The 15,881-nt window shown below is 31.1% G+C and overlaps 1 protein-coding gene and 2 long non-coding RNA genes across 4 annotated transcripts; 1 reads left to right on the forward strand and 2 right to left on the reverse strand.

The window, feature by feature from the left end:
* LOC104787865 (endonuclease 2) lies at positions 13,534-15,424 on the forward strand. Its single transcript, XM_010513515.2, has 9 exons — positions 13,534-13,847; positions 13,925-14,096; positions 14,200-14,310; positions 14,405-14,460; positions 14,536-14,619; positions 14,691-14,783; positions 14,867-14,931; positions 15,043-15,116; positions 15,192-15,424. Exons 1-9 carry the CDS (start codon positions 13,725-13,727, stop codon positions 15,284-15,286), a joined length of 873 nt encoding a protein of 290 aa, XP_010511817.1. The 5' UTR covers positions 13,534-13,724; the 3' UTR covers positions 15,287-15,424.
* Positions 13,740-15,049, reverse strand: LOC104787864. Of its 2 annotated transcripts, none has more exons than XR_768051.2 (3): positions 14,958-15,049; positions 13,971-14,626; positions 13,740-13,831 (listed from the first exon to the last, which is right to left on the reverse strand). It is a non-coding gene; the product is annotated as an uncharacterized LOC104787864 (long non-coding RNA). The 2 variants fall into 2 exon arrangements; XR_768050.2 differs by having other exon boundaries at positions 13,782-13,872.
* On the reverse strand, positions 15,374-15,864 carry LOC104787863. Its single transcript, XR_768049.2, has 2 exons — positions 15,717-15,864; positions 15,374-15,604 (listed from the first exon to the last, which is right to left on the reverse strand). It is a non-coding gene; the product is annotated as an uncharacterized LOC104787863 (long non-coding RNA).

Consider the following 15,881-nt stretch of genomic DNA (forward strand, 5'->3'; position numbering starts at 1 on the left):
TCCTAAAATAATTTATATATTAAGAAATTTATTATACTTAATAACATATGCCAAAAATATCTATACAATATTTTCTTATTTTAAAAACTCTAATATTCAGTAATAACTATATTGTTTAATATGAACAATTAAAACTTTAATGGTTATTAATATGCTGATAAAAAATGCAAAAATATTTATTTCACGGGTTAAATCTAATAAATTAGAGTATTTATAATATAAATTAGTATGCGGTATACTGCATAATAAATTTTATGGATATAATTCTTTCACGGGTTAAATCTAAATAACTTTAAACTTACGGATTAAATTTAAAAGCACTAAAAATTTAAAAAAAATAATAATGTAAGAATAATTCTTTCACAGGTTAAATCTAAAAAGCAGCAAAATTTTCTATTTTTATAACCATAAGAAATTTGATAAGATACAAATGTAATATTAGTATAAATAAAACTAAATAATTGTCGCTTGTCTGCGGTATACAACTGATCAAATTTTATAATTAACAGTTAAAATAAAATTATACAATCTTAAACACTAAACAAAAGAAATAAAATTAACAAACAAATACAAATTTTTAAAATTTAATTTTTTTTTGTTGTAAAAATATTGTCCCGCGGTGTACCGCGGGTTAAAATCTAGTTATATTGTAATAACATGAATCTTTTCTTTTCTATCTTCTTTTACAGAAAATTTTATTTTACTTTTAAGAAAAAAGCAAAACTCTTATTTATTACTTTAAACAATGTTTTTTAAAGTCTGATCCATATAAAAACCGGAATACTTCTTGGATCAAGCTGTCGACGGAGATCCATCACGAGTTACTTATATTTGCTTTTAGTAAGTGAATATATATATATATATATATATATCATTATAAAGATTTAAATAGAAGCTACTAAAATTTTTAGTGCTAGTACTCACCCTTCTCTTTTATTGTCCACATATATATATTCATCAATATTAACATTTTTGAAGTACATTTTGTGTTATGCTCGTTTAGTTTTACTTATTTAAATTTTTATTTACAGCATTAACCCCTCAAAAATTTCCAAAAATAGTATAACAACAGATTTTGTTTCCTAAATCTATATTAACATTTTTGAAGTACATTTGGTGTTTTACCATTGAAGTTATATGTATTTAAAAACTTATTTACAAATTTAATCCCTAAAAACTTTCCAAAAATAATATGATTTCAGATTTTGTTTCCTAAATATTTTACATTTCATTCTAACCAAAAAATACAAACAGCAATCAATATTATATAGAGACATAAACTATGATATTTTTTCCATTTTATTTTTCAAACCTATGAGTTTTGATTCTTCACGTAAGAAGAACTTCGATTCCTAATTATTTAAATATTATAATTAATATATATATATATATATATTTAATAAAATTTAAAATATTATGAATATGTAAAATTAAAAAAATAAAATACTACATAATGTGGTTATGAAAAGGACATGTGAGAATTAATAAAATATTATTAAATATGTGCTAACACGGGTTAAATCCTCATTTTCTTATTTGCCAACACTATAAATCTTATAATATTTGACATAGAAAATCAATTTGTTTTACATAAGATTGTGTAAAATAATTAATTCATTAGGAAAAATGTGACTTAATTAAATCATATAAATGACGTATTATGTATTTAGATCCCTTATTTTGTTGTTATAATAATTAAAAATTAAAATAAAATCTCAAGCACTAAACAAAACAAGCTAAATATAAAACAAATGTCATATAGTATATTACAGGTTAAAAAAATAATATAACATTTAGTCGCACAAACGGCCGGAAAATTAGGTTATTTCTCTATTTATAAAACATCCAATATTTAACAAACAAATAGAATATAAAATATAAATAATAATAAAACTATATGCACACGGTATATCGCGGGTTAAAATCTAGTACATTACATAATTGAATGCAATATGATGACGTTAAAGAAAATGGGATACAATTTATTTTTCGAAATGTTTACAATGTTAGTAAAATCAAAAAAATGTTTTCATCGGTCTCCAACTTACATCTTGGAACCAATGATTTGGCATCAATTCAAAGCAGTTGACTGGTTTAATATGATTTCAAATTAAAACATTTGACATTTTAGAATGCATGAAAATTGGAATATTAAGTTTTTATTTGTAATGTTTTTAAGTATTAATTGGTACTGTAATTTATTATTCAAATTAATAAAATATGATGTTAAAAATGATTATTTTCTACAAAATGTTTGAACATCTCCATTTCTAATATATCAAGAACCGTAAGGTCTTGGAACCGTCTTTTGAGTTTTGAAATCCAAGTTTATGTATATTTTGAAGAATTAAACTGTCTTAGAGTGTTATTTCTATACATAATCTAGTTAAATACCTTACATTGTTTATGAAAATTAAGAATATATAATTTACTTCCAAAAATATAGAAATTGTTTCTTATTTACTAAATATTTTAAATACTATATCCTAATATCAAACTAGATTATCATATATATCTTGAAAAACTGAAACTGATAGAAGTAACTAGTAACTCGTGAAGAGAACAGATTTACTTGAAATTAAGATTAGGCTATCATGCTTTAAATAACCGATGAGTTGTATAGAGATAATAATGTTTTCTAAGTTACGTTGATCCCATAATAGTTTCTTAATTTCAAGGTATGGGATCAAGGTAACTTACTGGATGGTTTGTAATCCATTCGAGGGTACAATTTATACATGATTATTATGTTAAGTACTTTTTATCATAATTTCATTGTTAGATTGGGAAAAAAGTAGCTAACTATACGGCAAATAAGTAATGATTTCCTTGTTAGATTAAGATAATAGCAGCTAACTGCACAACAAATACACTATAATATTTATCAAAACTTATTATAGATATGGGGTCGACAATATTTGGAATGAATAATTCTACATTATTATTTATCGTAAATTTTGGTAGAGCATATGTGATGACCTAAATTCAATAAAAAGTACCTTTAAATTATGGGTAAATTAGGAAATTAGTTTTAAAAGACAGATGTATTACTTTTTATGAAATGTATTGTTAGACTTGACTGAAGAAGTAACAAAGGAGAAGAATGATATCAAGGCTCCATATAAGTTTCAAGTATCATAAAGGGCCGAATTAGTATCCAATGAATCTAGAAGGCCCATCAAAGCCCGCAGGAAGGAGAGACCTTGAGTCCAGGCTCAGGCACTCACTCTAACGGCGTACTTTTTGCATGTTTCATGAGCGTTGGCGGGTCCTGGAGTGCCTGTCAAGGGCGCTAGCGCATACTCCTAGTGGTTCTCACTTATTGTTATTAGAGAAATTTATTATTTATGCCATGTACAGTGACAACTCTTTTGGAAGATGCCATTTTCGTTTATTTCTTCTCCCGCCTGCCACAAGAGCAAATTAGAAAGACAAATTTACCCTGCTAAATTTATTGTTTTTAATTACCATATTTTTCTTTCTAAAATATATTATCACGTTTTTTCATCTCTTTCTCTTTCTTTCTCCAACCTCTCATCTTTTCACAAAATCTTAAATTTCTCTTCAATCCATCATCTTTTCACATTCAAATCTCTCCATTTATTGTTTCTACAACATTGTTTTTCACAGAATTGGACTACACAAGGTAAGAGACATTACCTAATTTTTGTGTCTATTAAGTCTATCAATTTTATCTATTTGAAGATATCAATTTTCAGATCTAATTAGTTTCTTTTCTCTGTTACTCAGATCTGCGGTTCAGCTGGTGGACACAAGTGTTGGAATCCAAGAAGCCATCATTGGAAGTAAAGCTAGATATTACTTGATGGACTAGATTTAGAAGACATGATTCAGATCTGGTCTACCGACATTTGTCTATCCACTTGTCGATTGTACGATTAGCGTGGACATGGGCACTGCAAGGGTGGACCAGTTTTAAGTTATCTAAGGACAAGTGTTGTCAACCAAGCAGATTTGGTTCACTAAAGAAACCGATAGACAAAACTATGGTGGACAAAAACCTGTCCAAGCATTGAATTTGGTCCACCGGAGACACAATAAGGTCTGTATATGCATCTGCATACATGAATAGTGGAAAAAATGGTTTTATGTTATTGATGGACAAGTGTTATCAAACCAAGCAGATCTAGTCTACTAAAAAAACGGAAGACATAGTTGGGGTGGACAAGTGTTATCAAACCAAGCAGATCTGGTCTACTAAAAGAGCGGTAGACATAATTGGGGTGGACAAGTGTTTGTCAACAAAGCGGATCTGGTCACTCATCAGACCGAAGGACATAAATATGGTGGACAAAAACTTGATTGCACAATTTTATCAGTTTTTAAAGAAAAATTCATTTCCTGTAATTTAAGGGTAAGATTGTATTTTTCTTATATGGCACAAACAAAAAAATGGCATTTCTAAGAAGGAAACAATGAAAGTGGCATTTTTCACAACTTTAATTTTGAAAATGGCATTTCTCATAAAATTCTCTTGTTATTATCCTATTATCCTAGTGGCGCCAGAATCTACCACCCCATTCATTGAAGAAATGAGAAGAAAAGATGTTGAATATAAAATCTGCTGCCTGAAGCCCTTGCTTGTTGAGCTTCAACTACGGGCCGGGTCTGCAGGCTGTCACCATCAACACTTGGGACCAGCTCCCCTCTCTCTTCATGTCACTATCTATACATGTTAATGTGTATATTTGTATGTATATATGACCGTTGGAGCTATGTTAAAGAAACCATATATGATTCTCATTCATATGCTTAATAAAATTAAGCTCTCCAATTGGGGGGTTTCCCCTTACTAAAATCGTTTCTTATACATTTAAATGGGTAGATTCTAGTCTCTATAATCTCATGGAGAGACCAAACTTTGGCAATGCTTGGTCTCTACCTCTCTTTCATTTGATTCTCTACACCATTCTCTAAACTATTCTAAAGGGTTATTGGGTTATCTTTGGTGTGAGAGTTATGTTGTCTCTCAGTTATGTTGTCTCTCATACTTATTCTTGAGTATTGACAGCTTATATTGGCGTGTATAACTCCTTCTTTACCTTAAGAACACTCTCATTAAGTTGTATCTTAAAGGCTTTACACATGAACACAAAAATTTCGCTTTATAAGTATTTTTTTGAGTTTATATTAAAGGCTTTACACATGAACACAAAAATTCCGCTTTAACACATGAACACAAAAATTACACATGTATCTTGCAGCTCACTCTGCCCAAATTCCAAGACTCAAGACTCAAGCCATGACCAAGTCAAGAGAATGGTCCCAAACATGATTCAAACCACATCTCTACTTTAAAATGCTACCCTCTAAATTTTATCTTTTAATTAATTTAAATTCATCTTAATTCAAGTTTTAAATTTTGAATTTCAAGTTTGAATATATTAATTCTATATTATCTAAAAATATTTTAAATTTGTTTTAAATATTTTTTCTTAAAATAAATATAGTATTTTTCATTATCTTAGTTATCTTAATTCTTCATTTGGTTTCTCAAGGTTTTTCTTTAAAACCCCACAACATGTACTTTAATTTTTTTTCTTTAAATCTCATGATGAAGGTTTAAAGGAGAGGAGACATGTGTGAACACTCTAATGAGAAACACAAAATAAAACAAGAGATCCATAAGAAGAGAAATCAAGTCATGAAGGACTAAAAGGAATGGAAACACTTAGAGGAGGGAACCAATTTTTATGAAGTATATGGAGCTGAGAAGAAGCTCTAAAGATACTACAAAGGAGTTCCAAAACGTTTGGTGTATATGTAAAGTAAAAAAGTGACAAGAAAGGTGTGCACAAACCTTCAAGATTGTTTCTCATTCATTATTCAAGCCAATCTTGAGGGGGAGAAAGGTGTCAACAACCCTCATGGAGCTTTAGAAGCAGTTTGAAGCAATCAAGCTTCAAAGGAGTGTAGATTGGGATCAAAAAGTCATTAACCATAAAGAGGAGATCCATGGGGCAGAAACTCAAGTGGTGGTGCAAAGATTGTCTCAACAACTAAAGAAGATCAAAGGCTATCTCTAAACCCTTAAACTTTTTCAATATATTTAATTCATTAACCACATTTGAATCAGATTAGTCATGCATATAGTGAATTTGTCATGCTTAGAATCTGAATTTAGAGAACAAATATTAGGTTATGGTTTTAGATAATTGCCTTTTGTTAAAACAGATTATTAATGTTTAATTTATCTTTTTAAGAATTGAATTTAGGAATTAAATTCATGATTAAAATCTGAAGTTTAACTTGTTGAATTCTGAGTTTATAAACTGAATATTAAACCAGATTTAGCATAATTTAAAATTGAATTTGCATGTTTAAAATATGAGTTTTAGTCATATTATATGACTCATATATCAAAATGAATTTAGACTTAGTAAATGCTAACTCATTTTCCAGTTTATTCTCTTATGACTCAATCTAAGCTTAATGTTATTCTTATGGCATAAATACTTAAGAATCTCTTTACATCTTTTGCTAAAGGTGTTAAAGAAAAAAAAGCCATTTGAAAGCTAGAAGAGAAGCAATGGGAAGAATTCAAAGCAAGAAGCCACATTCAAACCATGGCCATAGCTACATCATTCAACCATGAAGGCTATACTCTTTTTCCCTTGGCAAAGTTTTATCCCAAGTGGTTTCTTTGCTAAGGTTTTTAATGAGGTAGTTCTTTGTGTGTTGCAAGTAGGGCTGGGCAAAATAACCGATAACCAAATAACCGACCGAAACCGAACCAAAAAAAACCAAACCGAACCGAACCGAAATTCTTCAAATACCCGAATGGTTAGTAAAAATCTATATCCAAACTAACCGAAACCGAACCGAACCGAACCGACAATTAAATGGTTAACCGAAATATCCGAAAACCTAGAAGATATCAAATATTATATACTTAATATTATGCAAAACTATAAAATAAACTTAAAATATAAATTATTTCTAGATTCAAAACAATTAAATATTTTAAATAATCAATATATGTAAATGTTATTATTTTGAATTTACAAAGTTAAATACTATTTTGTAAAATTGAATCCATATTTTTCCCTTTTTTGTATTTTTGTTATTGTATATTTGGTTAATTTTGGTTATATTCGGTTAGTTTTGGTTATATTTGGTTTATTTGGTTAATGTTAATATAATTTATGTTAGTTATGGTTATTTATTTAAATAACCAAACCGAAACCGAACCGAAAGAAACCGAACCGAACCGAACCGAAATTTTAAAAATATCCAAATGGTTATTATATTACTATATCCAAAATAACCGAAACCGAATACAACCGAACCGAAACCGAATGGTTAACCGAATGCCCAGACCTAGTTGCAAGCTTGGTCTTTGGTTCCCACCGCCCAAACTTGAGGGAGAGTATTAGAGAGGAAGAAGAGAACAAGAACCTAAGGCGGGTGTCAAGAAGACAAGGCTGAGCTTCAAGCTATTTTAAGAAGAACCTAAGGAGAATGTTTAAGGAAGTGTAACACTCAACTAGGCTCGTGAATCGCCAAGCTTATCCTCCAATATCTCTACACTTAAGCTTGAGGGTGAGTATTATACTTAATGGAAGAAGTAACAAAGGAGAAGAATGATATCAAGGCTCTATCTAGGCTTCAAGTATCATAAGGGGTCGAATTGGTGTCCAATTAAGGCCCAAGATGATGAGAAAAAAAAGGAAGGATCTAGAAGGCCCATCAAAGCCTACGAAGAAATGAGAGGGAAAGATGTTGAATATATATGTCAAAGTAAAGCAAGTGGATAAGAATGGTCACATGTGACCTAAAGATCAGTTAAAGATCTATATCTATCTATATTGGACGTCCACATACATTCAAAAATCACATGTTTCTGTTAGAGAAAGAAGGAACAAGTGGGAGAATCACATGTTGGCTTAAAAGGCCATTTTGGAGCTTTCACCATCAACATTTGGGACCAGCTCTCCTCTCTCTTCATGTCACTATCTATACATGCTAATGTGTATATTTGTATATATATATGACCGTTGGAGCTAGGTTAAAGAGACCACATATGGTTCTCATTCATTTATGTATAAATATGTAACTCATATGCTTAATAAAATTAAGCTCTCCAATTGGGGGGTTTTCCTCTTACTAAAATCGTTTCTTATACATTCAAATGGGTAGATTCTAGTCTCTATAATCTCATGGAGAGACCAAACATTGCCTACACCATTCTCTAAAATATTCTAAAGTGTTGTTGGGTTATCTTTGGTGTGAGAGTTTTGTTGCCTCCCATACTTATTCTTGAGTATACACAGCTTATATTGGCATATATAACTCCTTTTTTACCTTAAGAACACTCGCATTGAGTTGTATCTTAAAGGTTTTACACATGAACACACAAATTCCGCTTTAAGTGTTCTTGTGAGTTTATATTAGAATAGATTGTATCTTGCAGCTTACTCTATCCAAATTCCAACATTTACGACGAATAATGATATATATGGATTTTACATGACTAGATTCCTAAGTTTTGGTAAAGCATGATATCATGTAAAAATAGCAATAATCATGAAGAAATAATATGATAGATGTTAAAAAGAAAAATTCATAAAAATATGTGTTTCAATAAAATGCAATTTTAACTATTAGGAGTATTTTATTGGTTTATGTATATATATTAATTTATAAATTCACATGATACTTGAAAATCATCAATGATTTTAGAATTAGACATGTCAATTTTGCAATTACATAAAAATTTGTGGGTTTGCATTTTTTACGATTAAATCCATGAAATCAAATGTGGATTTTAAAAATCCAATAATAGTTACTAAAAAATAGCATAAGTTTTTATCTAGTATTTTTCTGTTTTCTAGAAATTTATGGCTTTGCATTTTTTACAATTAAATCCATGAAATCAAATGTGGATTTTAAAAATCCAATAATAGTTACTAAAAAAATAACATAAGTTTTTATCTAGTATTTTTTTTTTCTGGAAATTTGTGGCTTTGCATTTTTTACAATTAAATCCATGAAATCAAATGTGGATTTTAAAAATCCAATAATAGTTACTAAAAATAGCATAAGTTTTTTATCTAGTATTTCTAAATTAATATAACCAATAAAATATTGTTTTAATAAAAAAGTTATTAAAATCAATAATTATGTAACACATGGTTTTGCCTGCAATAAATCAATAATAAACCTCCAAACTTATTTACAATTTTGGCACCCTCGTTTGTATTCTCTTAAAAATATAAGGGTACAGTTTCAATGATGTGGTTAGGCATGTCAACTTTCCTAAGCTTGCGGGCTGGTCCGGCCCTGAAACATTGGGCTCGGACTTAAATATATATATCCAGAAAAATTAGGTTTTTTGGGCTCAGTCGTTCGGATTATAAGATTTTTCGGGCTTAGCCCGACCGGGTTCGGACTAGCCCGAAAAGCCCTTTAACAAATATATTTGTACATTTTTATTAACATTTTTGTTTGATTGCAATATATGATTAATGATTTATTATAAATAAAGTTTAAAACTCTAATTCTAATTTTCATATTTACTTAATAACCTTACTTAATACTTTTAAAATTTTTATCTATGATATTTTATATGAATTAGATATTGTTTTATTTGGTTAAAGTATTAAAATTTTATTTAGTTTTAAACTTTTTCTTTTAAATTAAGTTGGTTGTAGTAAATATAGAGAGTTATTCAAATTTTGTTTGATTTGTTTGATAGTGCACTTTTAAATTTACATTTTAAGGCTTATAAATTTGAATTTTTGATCTTTAAGATAAGCCCAAAAAAATCTAAAAAGCCATGTAACCCTGTTAGGACTTGGACTTGGACTTTGAAATATAGACTCGAAAATATTTGGGGTCGGACTCAATTGAGCCGGGCCGGGCTGGGTCTGCCCGATTGACACCCCTAGATAGGGCTGCGACTTCGGTTTTTTCAGATTAATTGGTTCGGTTAATTTGTGTTTCTGAAATGCTTACCGAACTTAACCGAAATTAGGATCGGTTCGGTTCGCAAATAATTCGGTTCTTAGCTCTAAAAACCAAGTAACCGAAATTATCTATTTTATATTTTTATTGGTCCAAATCCAATGGGCCCAATGCTAAAATACTAAGAAGAAAAAAAAGAGAAATGGCCCAAAACAAAATTGACTCAGTGAAACCATAACTGAATTTGGGAAAAATGTCATTAAAATCATGAAATTTCAAAATTTAGCCATTTAAAACATAAACTTTGTTGTAGGCCATTTAAAACATCAACTTTCGTTGATTAGTTTTTTTAAACATGAAGTTTCGTTGACCAGGCCAAAATAGACATGATGTTAAATCCGATAGTTGACCTACTAACAGATGTTACTATGCCGTTAATCACTCCGTTACTGACAAAACGACATCGTTTTAATTGAAGTTTTAGTTTGAAATAATGTCATTTAAACCATGAACTTTTAAATATAGGCCATTTAAATCATGAACTTGTAAATGTATGTCATTTAAAACATGAATTTTTAATTTATGTCATTTAAACCATGAATTCGCCCTGGGCATTCGGTAAAAACCAGACAACCTAAAAATTTTGGTTATCGGAGCAAATCGAAGAGAGAAAGCTTAATCGTTCGGTGCAATTGATTTGAATAACCGGATTTTGGTTTGACTCGGTAATCGAATCGATTGGTTTATTAGAAACTGTAGAAGTATATAAGCTTAATCGGCTAACCCGTTTAACCCTAGTTTAGTTTATCTCTTCTTTCTTCGACTCTGCCTCATGATGCGATTCTGAGAAAGAGAGAGAAGAACATCAGTTCATCATTCTTTTTCGATCTTTGTCATGTATTTTGTGTCTTTTTGTTTTTTTCTTGAGTCTTTTTCATTTATTAGGACACTACACTAGAGTCTGAAGGATTGATCATCTTGTTTTAGGATACTGCACTAGAGTTTGAAAGATTGATCACCATTTTTATGTATTATGGTTTACATAACATAAATTTGAAAGTTCATGGTTTAAATGACATACATTTACAAGTTCATGGTTTAAATGACATATATTTACAAGTTCATGGTTTAAATAGCCTGTATTTAAAAGTTCATGGTTTAAATGACACTTTTCGAATTAAAACTTCCATTAAAACGACGTCGTTTTGTTAGTAACGGAATGATTAACGGCATAGTAACGTCTGTTTATAGGTCAATTATCGGATTTAACCTCATGTCTTTTTTAGCCTAGTCAACGAAACTTCATGTTTTAAAAAGCTAGTTAATGAAAGTTGATGTTTTAAATGGCCTACAACAAAGTTCATGTTTTAAATGGCCAAAATTTGAAAGTTCATGATTTTAATGACATTTTTCCCAATTGAATTTAGGTGGTCTTCTACCTTTATCTTCTATTATTCCAGCGACGACTCAAAAACAAAATTACCATTCGAAGCCGGCAACTCATCTTCACCCTTTACTTTTGTCATAACCGAGATCAAACGAGGATGATAATGATGTTTCTTGCAGAAAATAAGAAATAAAAAGTATCAAAACGGCTGAAGTATCAAAGAAGAAGAAGTTGCTCACTTACGCTCTCAAGTCATCGCTGGAATTGTGTATTATGGAGGGTAGGAAACGAAAAAGTTTGCTAGATTTAAGAAGGAGAATATTAAAAATTAGTTTTTTTTTCTTTAAAACAAAATTCGGTTAACCGTTCGGTTTGGGTGAACCGAACCGAGAATCTCGGTTAACCAATCCTAAATCATATTTATTCCGATCTGTTTGCTCAATTAAAAGAACCTGAACCGATTTGCTCAAATTTCGGTTCGGTTTGGTTCAGATCAAAGTCCCAGGCCTACTACGGGAAAAGGGCCATTTCATACATGTACACACCTCAAAAGTGCGAATTGCTGCCTTTACAAACAAAGAGTGCCAATTTAGACATGTACCCTAATACATTTCTAATTTCATACCTCTACTCACAAAATCGAGCCAATTACAAAGTCCACGTTAACGGATTTAAGTCAACCGTTAGAGATGCTGACTCAGAATCTACGTGTATGCAAAACGACGCCGTTTTGATACGTTTTCTTCGCAAAAAAATTGGTGGACATTCCACACTCGGGGAGATTTGAACCCTCAATCTCGAACATTACTAGCATTGGACTTAACCAATTGATCCCACAACAACACTCAGTAAAATCATACAATTATATTCTTATAAACTTAAGGTAGCATCTAAATCGAAGAAAAATGTGGGATATCAATACTCCCGTGGGTGGAACCCGCATCCTCAGATTTTAATAGCAAGGACGTAACCAATTGATCCAACAAGATCACTCGGTTATATCACACAATGTTATCCTTATAAAGCGAAAAGAAATCTAAGTCCCAATTAAAAAACCAAAATCAATTTTAGTGTAACCAAATAATTTGATTTTATTTTCTCAAAAGTTTTTAATATGAACAGATGTATTAAAGTAGATGTAATCTAAAAAAATTATATTAAAAATATGAATTAATTAATCTAAATTAATTAATCTAAATTTTTTTAGATTAATTATTTATTTTAGATTCATTTTTAATGAATTAAAGAAAAAATGAATTAATTTTTTTAGATTAATTAATCTAAAAATTTTAGACTAAAAATGAATTACTTTTTAATTAATTTAAATTACATTTAATTAATTAATTTTTAATTAATTAAAATTTAGATGTAAAAATATATCCTATTGAGAACATATGAGGACGTTTACATTAAAAAATATATCCTATTTTTTTCTTTAATTCATTAAAAATTAATCTAAAAAAATAATTAATCTAAAAAAATTTAGATTAATTAATTCATATTTTTAATCTAAATTTTTTAGATTACGTCTAATTTAATACATCTGTTTATATTAAAAACTTTTGAGAAAATAAAATCAAATTATTTGGTTACACTAAAATTGATTTTAGTTTTTTAATTGGGACTTAGATTTCGTTTCGCTTTATAAGGATAACATTGTGTGATGTAACCGAGTGATCTTGTTGGATCAATTGGTTACGTCCTTGCAATTAAAATCTGAGGACGCGGGTTCGACCCACGGGAGTGTGGTTTTCCCACATTTTTCTTCGATTTAGATGCTACCTTAGGTTTATAAGAATATAATTGTATGATTTTACTGAATGTTGTTGTGGGATCAATTGGTTAAGTCCAATGCTGGTAATGTTTGAGATTGAGGGTTCGAATCATCCCGAGTGTGGAATGTCCCAAATGAGGTGTGTACGGGTATGAAATGGCCCTTTTCCCGGCCTACTACCCCTAGATGTGGTGTACTGTATATGCCAATTAGTTCTAACTAGAAACGTCAAATAGATAGAGAGAGAGGGAAGTAAAGGCATTTGGACTACCAATGTATCTACCGTTACACATATCACAAAACCAAATCCAAAAGAAGTAACATCTGTTTTCAAGTGAATCCATTTGATTTCACACACGATTCGTTTCCTAAACAGGAAGGGGAAAAATGATACCGTATCTACCAAATCATAATATACCCACATCTCTTTCTTTTGACATTTAATAGCTTTCACACACTTGGCCAAAAATAAGAAAATAAAATAAAAGAAGCTTTCATTTCACACACACAACACATTGATCTCTGGATTTACTTCCTTATACGTCTCTATTCTTCATCAGCATATATACAAGAGCCAAATGAATACTCACTAATCTCATAGAAAAATAACAACACATTTTTTCAAAGAACTCTAAAATGGCAAACCAAATAGGGTTACATGTAGTGATGATGATCATCACTGTTTGGCTTCTTTATGCAGCACCTAACATCCATGGCTGGGGGAAAGAAGGTCATGAAATCATCTGTAAGATCGCGCAGGTTTTGATTTTTAGTCTTCTTCCCTCTTTTAGTTTTGATTCAAAATAATGTAAAAACTAATAAGTTGAGAAGAACAGACTAGATTGGATGAAACTGCAGCGAAGGCGGTGAAAGAGCTGTTACCTGAATCTGCGGAAGGAGATTTGTCGAGCTTGTGTCTATGGGCTGATCGTGTTAAGTTTAGGTACCACTGGTCTTCTCCTCTTCACTACATCAACACTCCTGATGTATGTTCCTACCAATACAATAGTGAGTTTTTTCACTAGACCCTTTTCATAAAACTATCAAAAACATAGGTGAGAAGGTTCCAAAGCCTCAGTTTCTAATGGATTTAGTCTTTCTCGGTCTAAAGGGGACTGCAAGGATGAATATGGAGAGAAAGGAAGATGCGTAGCAGGAGCCATTTACAACTACACCACACAGCTTCTTTCCTACAACACTGCAGCATCATCTAAGTCACAATGTAGTACCATAACATTGCCACCTTCTTGCTATTCACCAATTCCCACATCTTTTATCTCCCTCTCATGTTCCTTTTCTAAATTTCTTGTCATCAGACAACTTAACCGAGGCCCTGCTCTTCGTGTCCCATTTCATGGGTGATATCCATCAGGTATAATTATAAACTCGATCAAGATGACCGGTCTCTTCGCTTAATATGTCTAACTAGAATAGTTTTGAAGTGCAGCCTCTACATGTTGGTTATGCTTCAGACAAAGGAGGGAACACCATCGAAGTGCATTGGTACAGGAGAAAAGCTAACCTCCACCATGTAAGACCTGCCAAACGTATATTAATTTGAGCATCAGAAAATACAAGCCTCTATAATTTAGATTCATACAGATATGGGATTCCAGCATAATAGAAACAGCTGAAGCTGATCTCTATAACTCTGAACTAGAAGGAATGGTGGATGCAATCAAAAAGAATATCACGGTACTTTTGAATCAAAAGGACTGTTCTCTACCTGTTTGCTACAAGGTGTTTCTAACTTGCTGACATATTTTAATAAAATGCAGACAGAATGGGCAGATCAAGTCAAGAGATGGGAGAGTTGCACAAAGAAGACAGCATGCCCAGATATGTAAGTCAGATACAAGATTACAGTACCTTTGAATAGAAGTGATTGTTCTTCAAGGCAAAACAAACCAGATTTTAACTTCCACATGCTTTCCCCTGTAAACTTCATATACAGATACGCATCCGAAGGAATTCAAGCAGCCTGTGACTGGGCATATAAGGGGGTAACTGAAGGAGACACACTAGAAGGTACATAAGTAACCTGAAAACGATGATGATTCACAAAATAAAGAAGCTAACAAGAACATAATGTATCCTTTGCAGATGAATACTTTTATTCACGTCTACCAATAGTGTATCAGCGCTTAGCACAAGGAGGGGTGAGACTGGCAGCTACCCTAAACAGGATTTTCGGTTGAACCCAGTTTATAACATTTGATGTCTCTAAGTCTCTCTTCATATCAGATTAATACTGCATGTTGAAAATAATAATGCAGATTGCAAACTCTCGAGCACATCAAAGCTCTTTATTTATCAAACAAAATAAATTATGTGTACTCACAAAGTTTCTTAAACAAGCAGAGCATTATTTATCACAATACGTTTACAACACATACAGCAGGCAAGTCTTCTCAATCTCTGTGAAGAGAAGAGGTCTTCAATCCTTATTTCTCACCACAAGAACTGGACACTTGGCATGGTTAACACAGTAATTGCTAACACTTCCAAGGAAAGTCCTGTCCACATACAAGAGAATACAAGCCACATTATAATCATCCAAAACTCAACTCTACAGCGATCTTAATGTTCAGGTTAACAAGTGAAAACATCAAAGTATTGTCTACACACCTTTGTATTGCTCCTTTACCATTGCTTCCAACAACAAGCAAATCAACACCAAGCTTCTCAGCAGCTTCACATATCGCTTCTTTAGGATTTCCAAACTCCATCACCTTTCTTGGAGTAACCTGATACACAATCAACCAAACCATGATATAACTACAAACAAGATTG

This window comes from Camelina sativa, chromosome 5, assembly GCF_000633955.1.
Source record: "Camelina sativa cultivar DH55 chromosome 5, Cs, whole genome shotgun sequence".
NCBI lineage: Eukaryota > Viridiplantae > Streptophyta > Magnoliopsida > Brassicales > Brassicaceae > Camelina > Camelina sativa.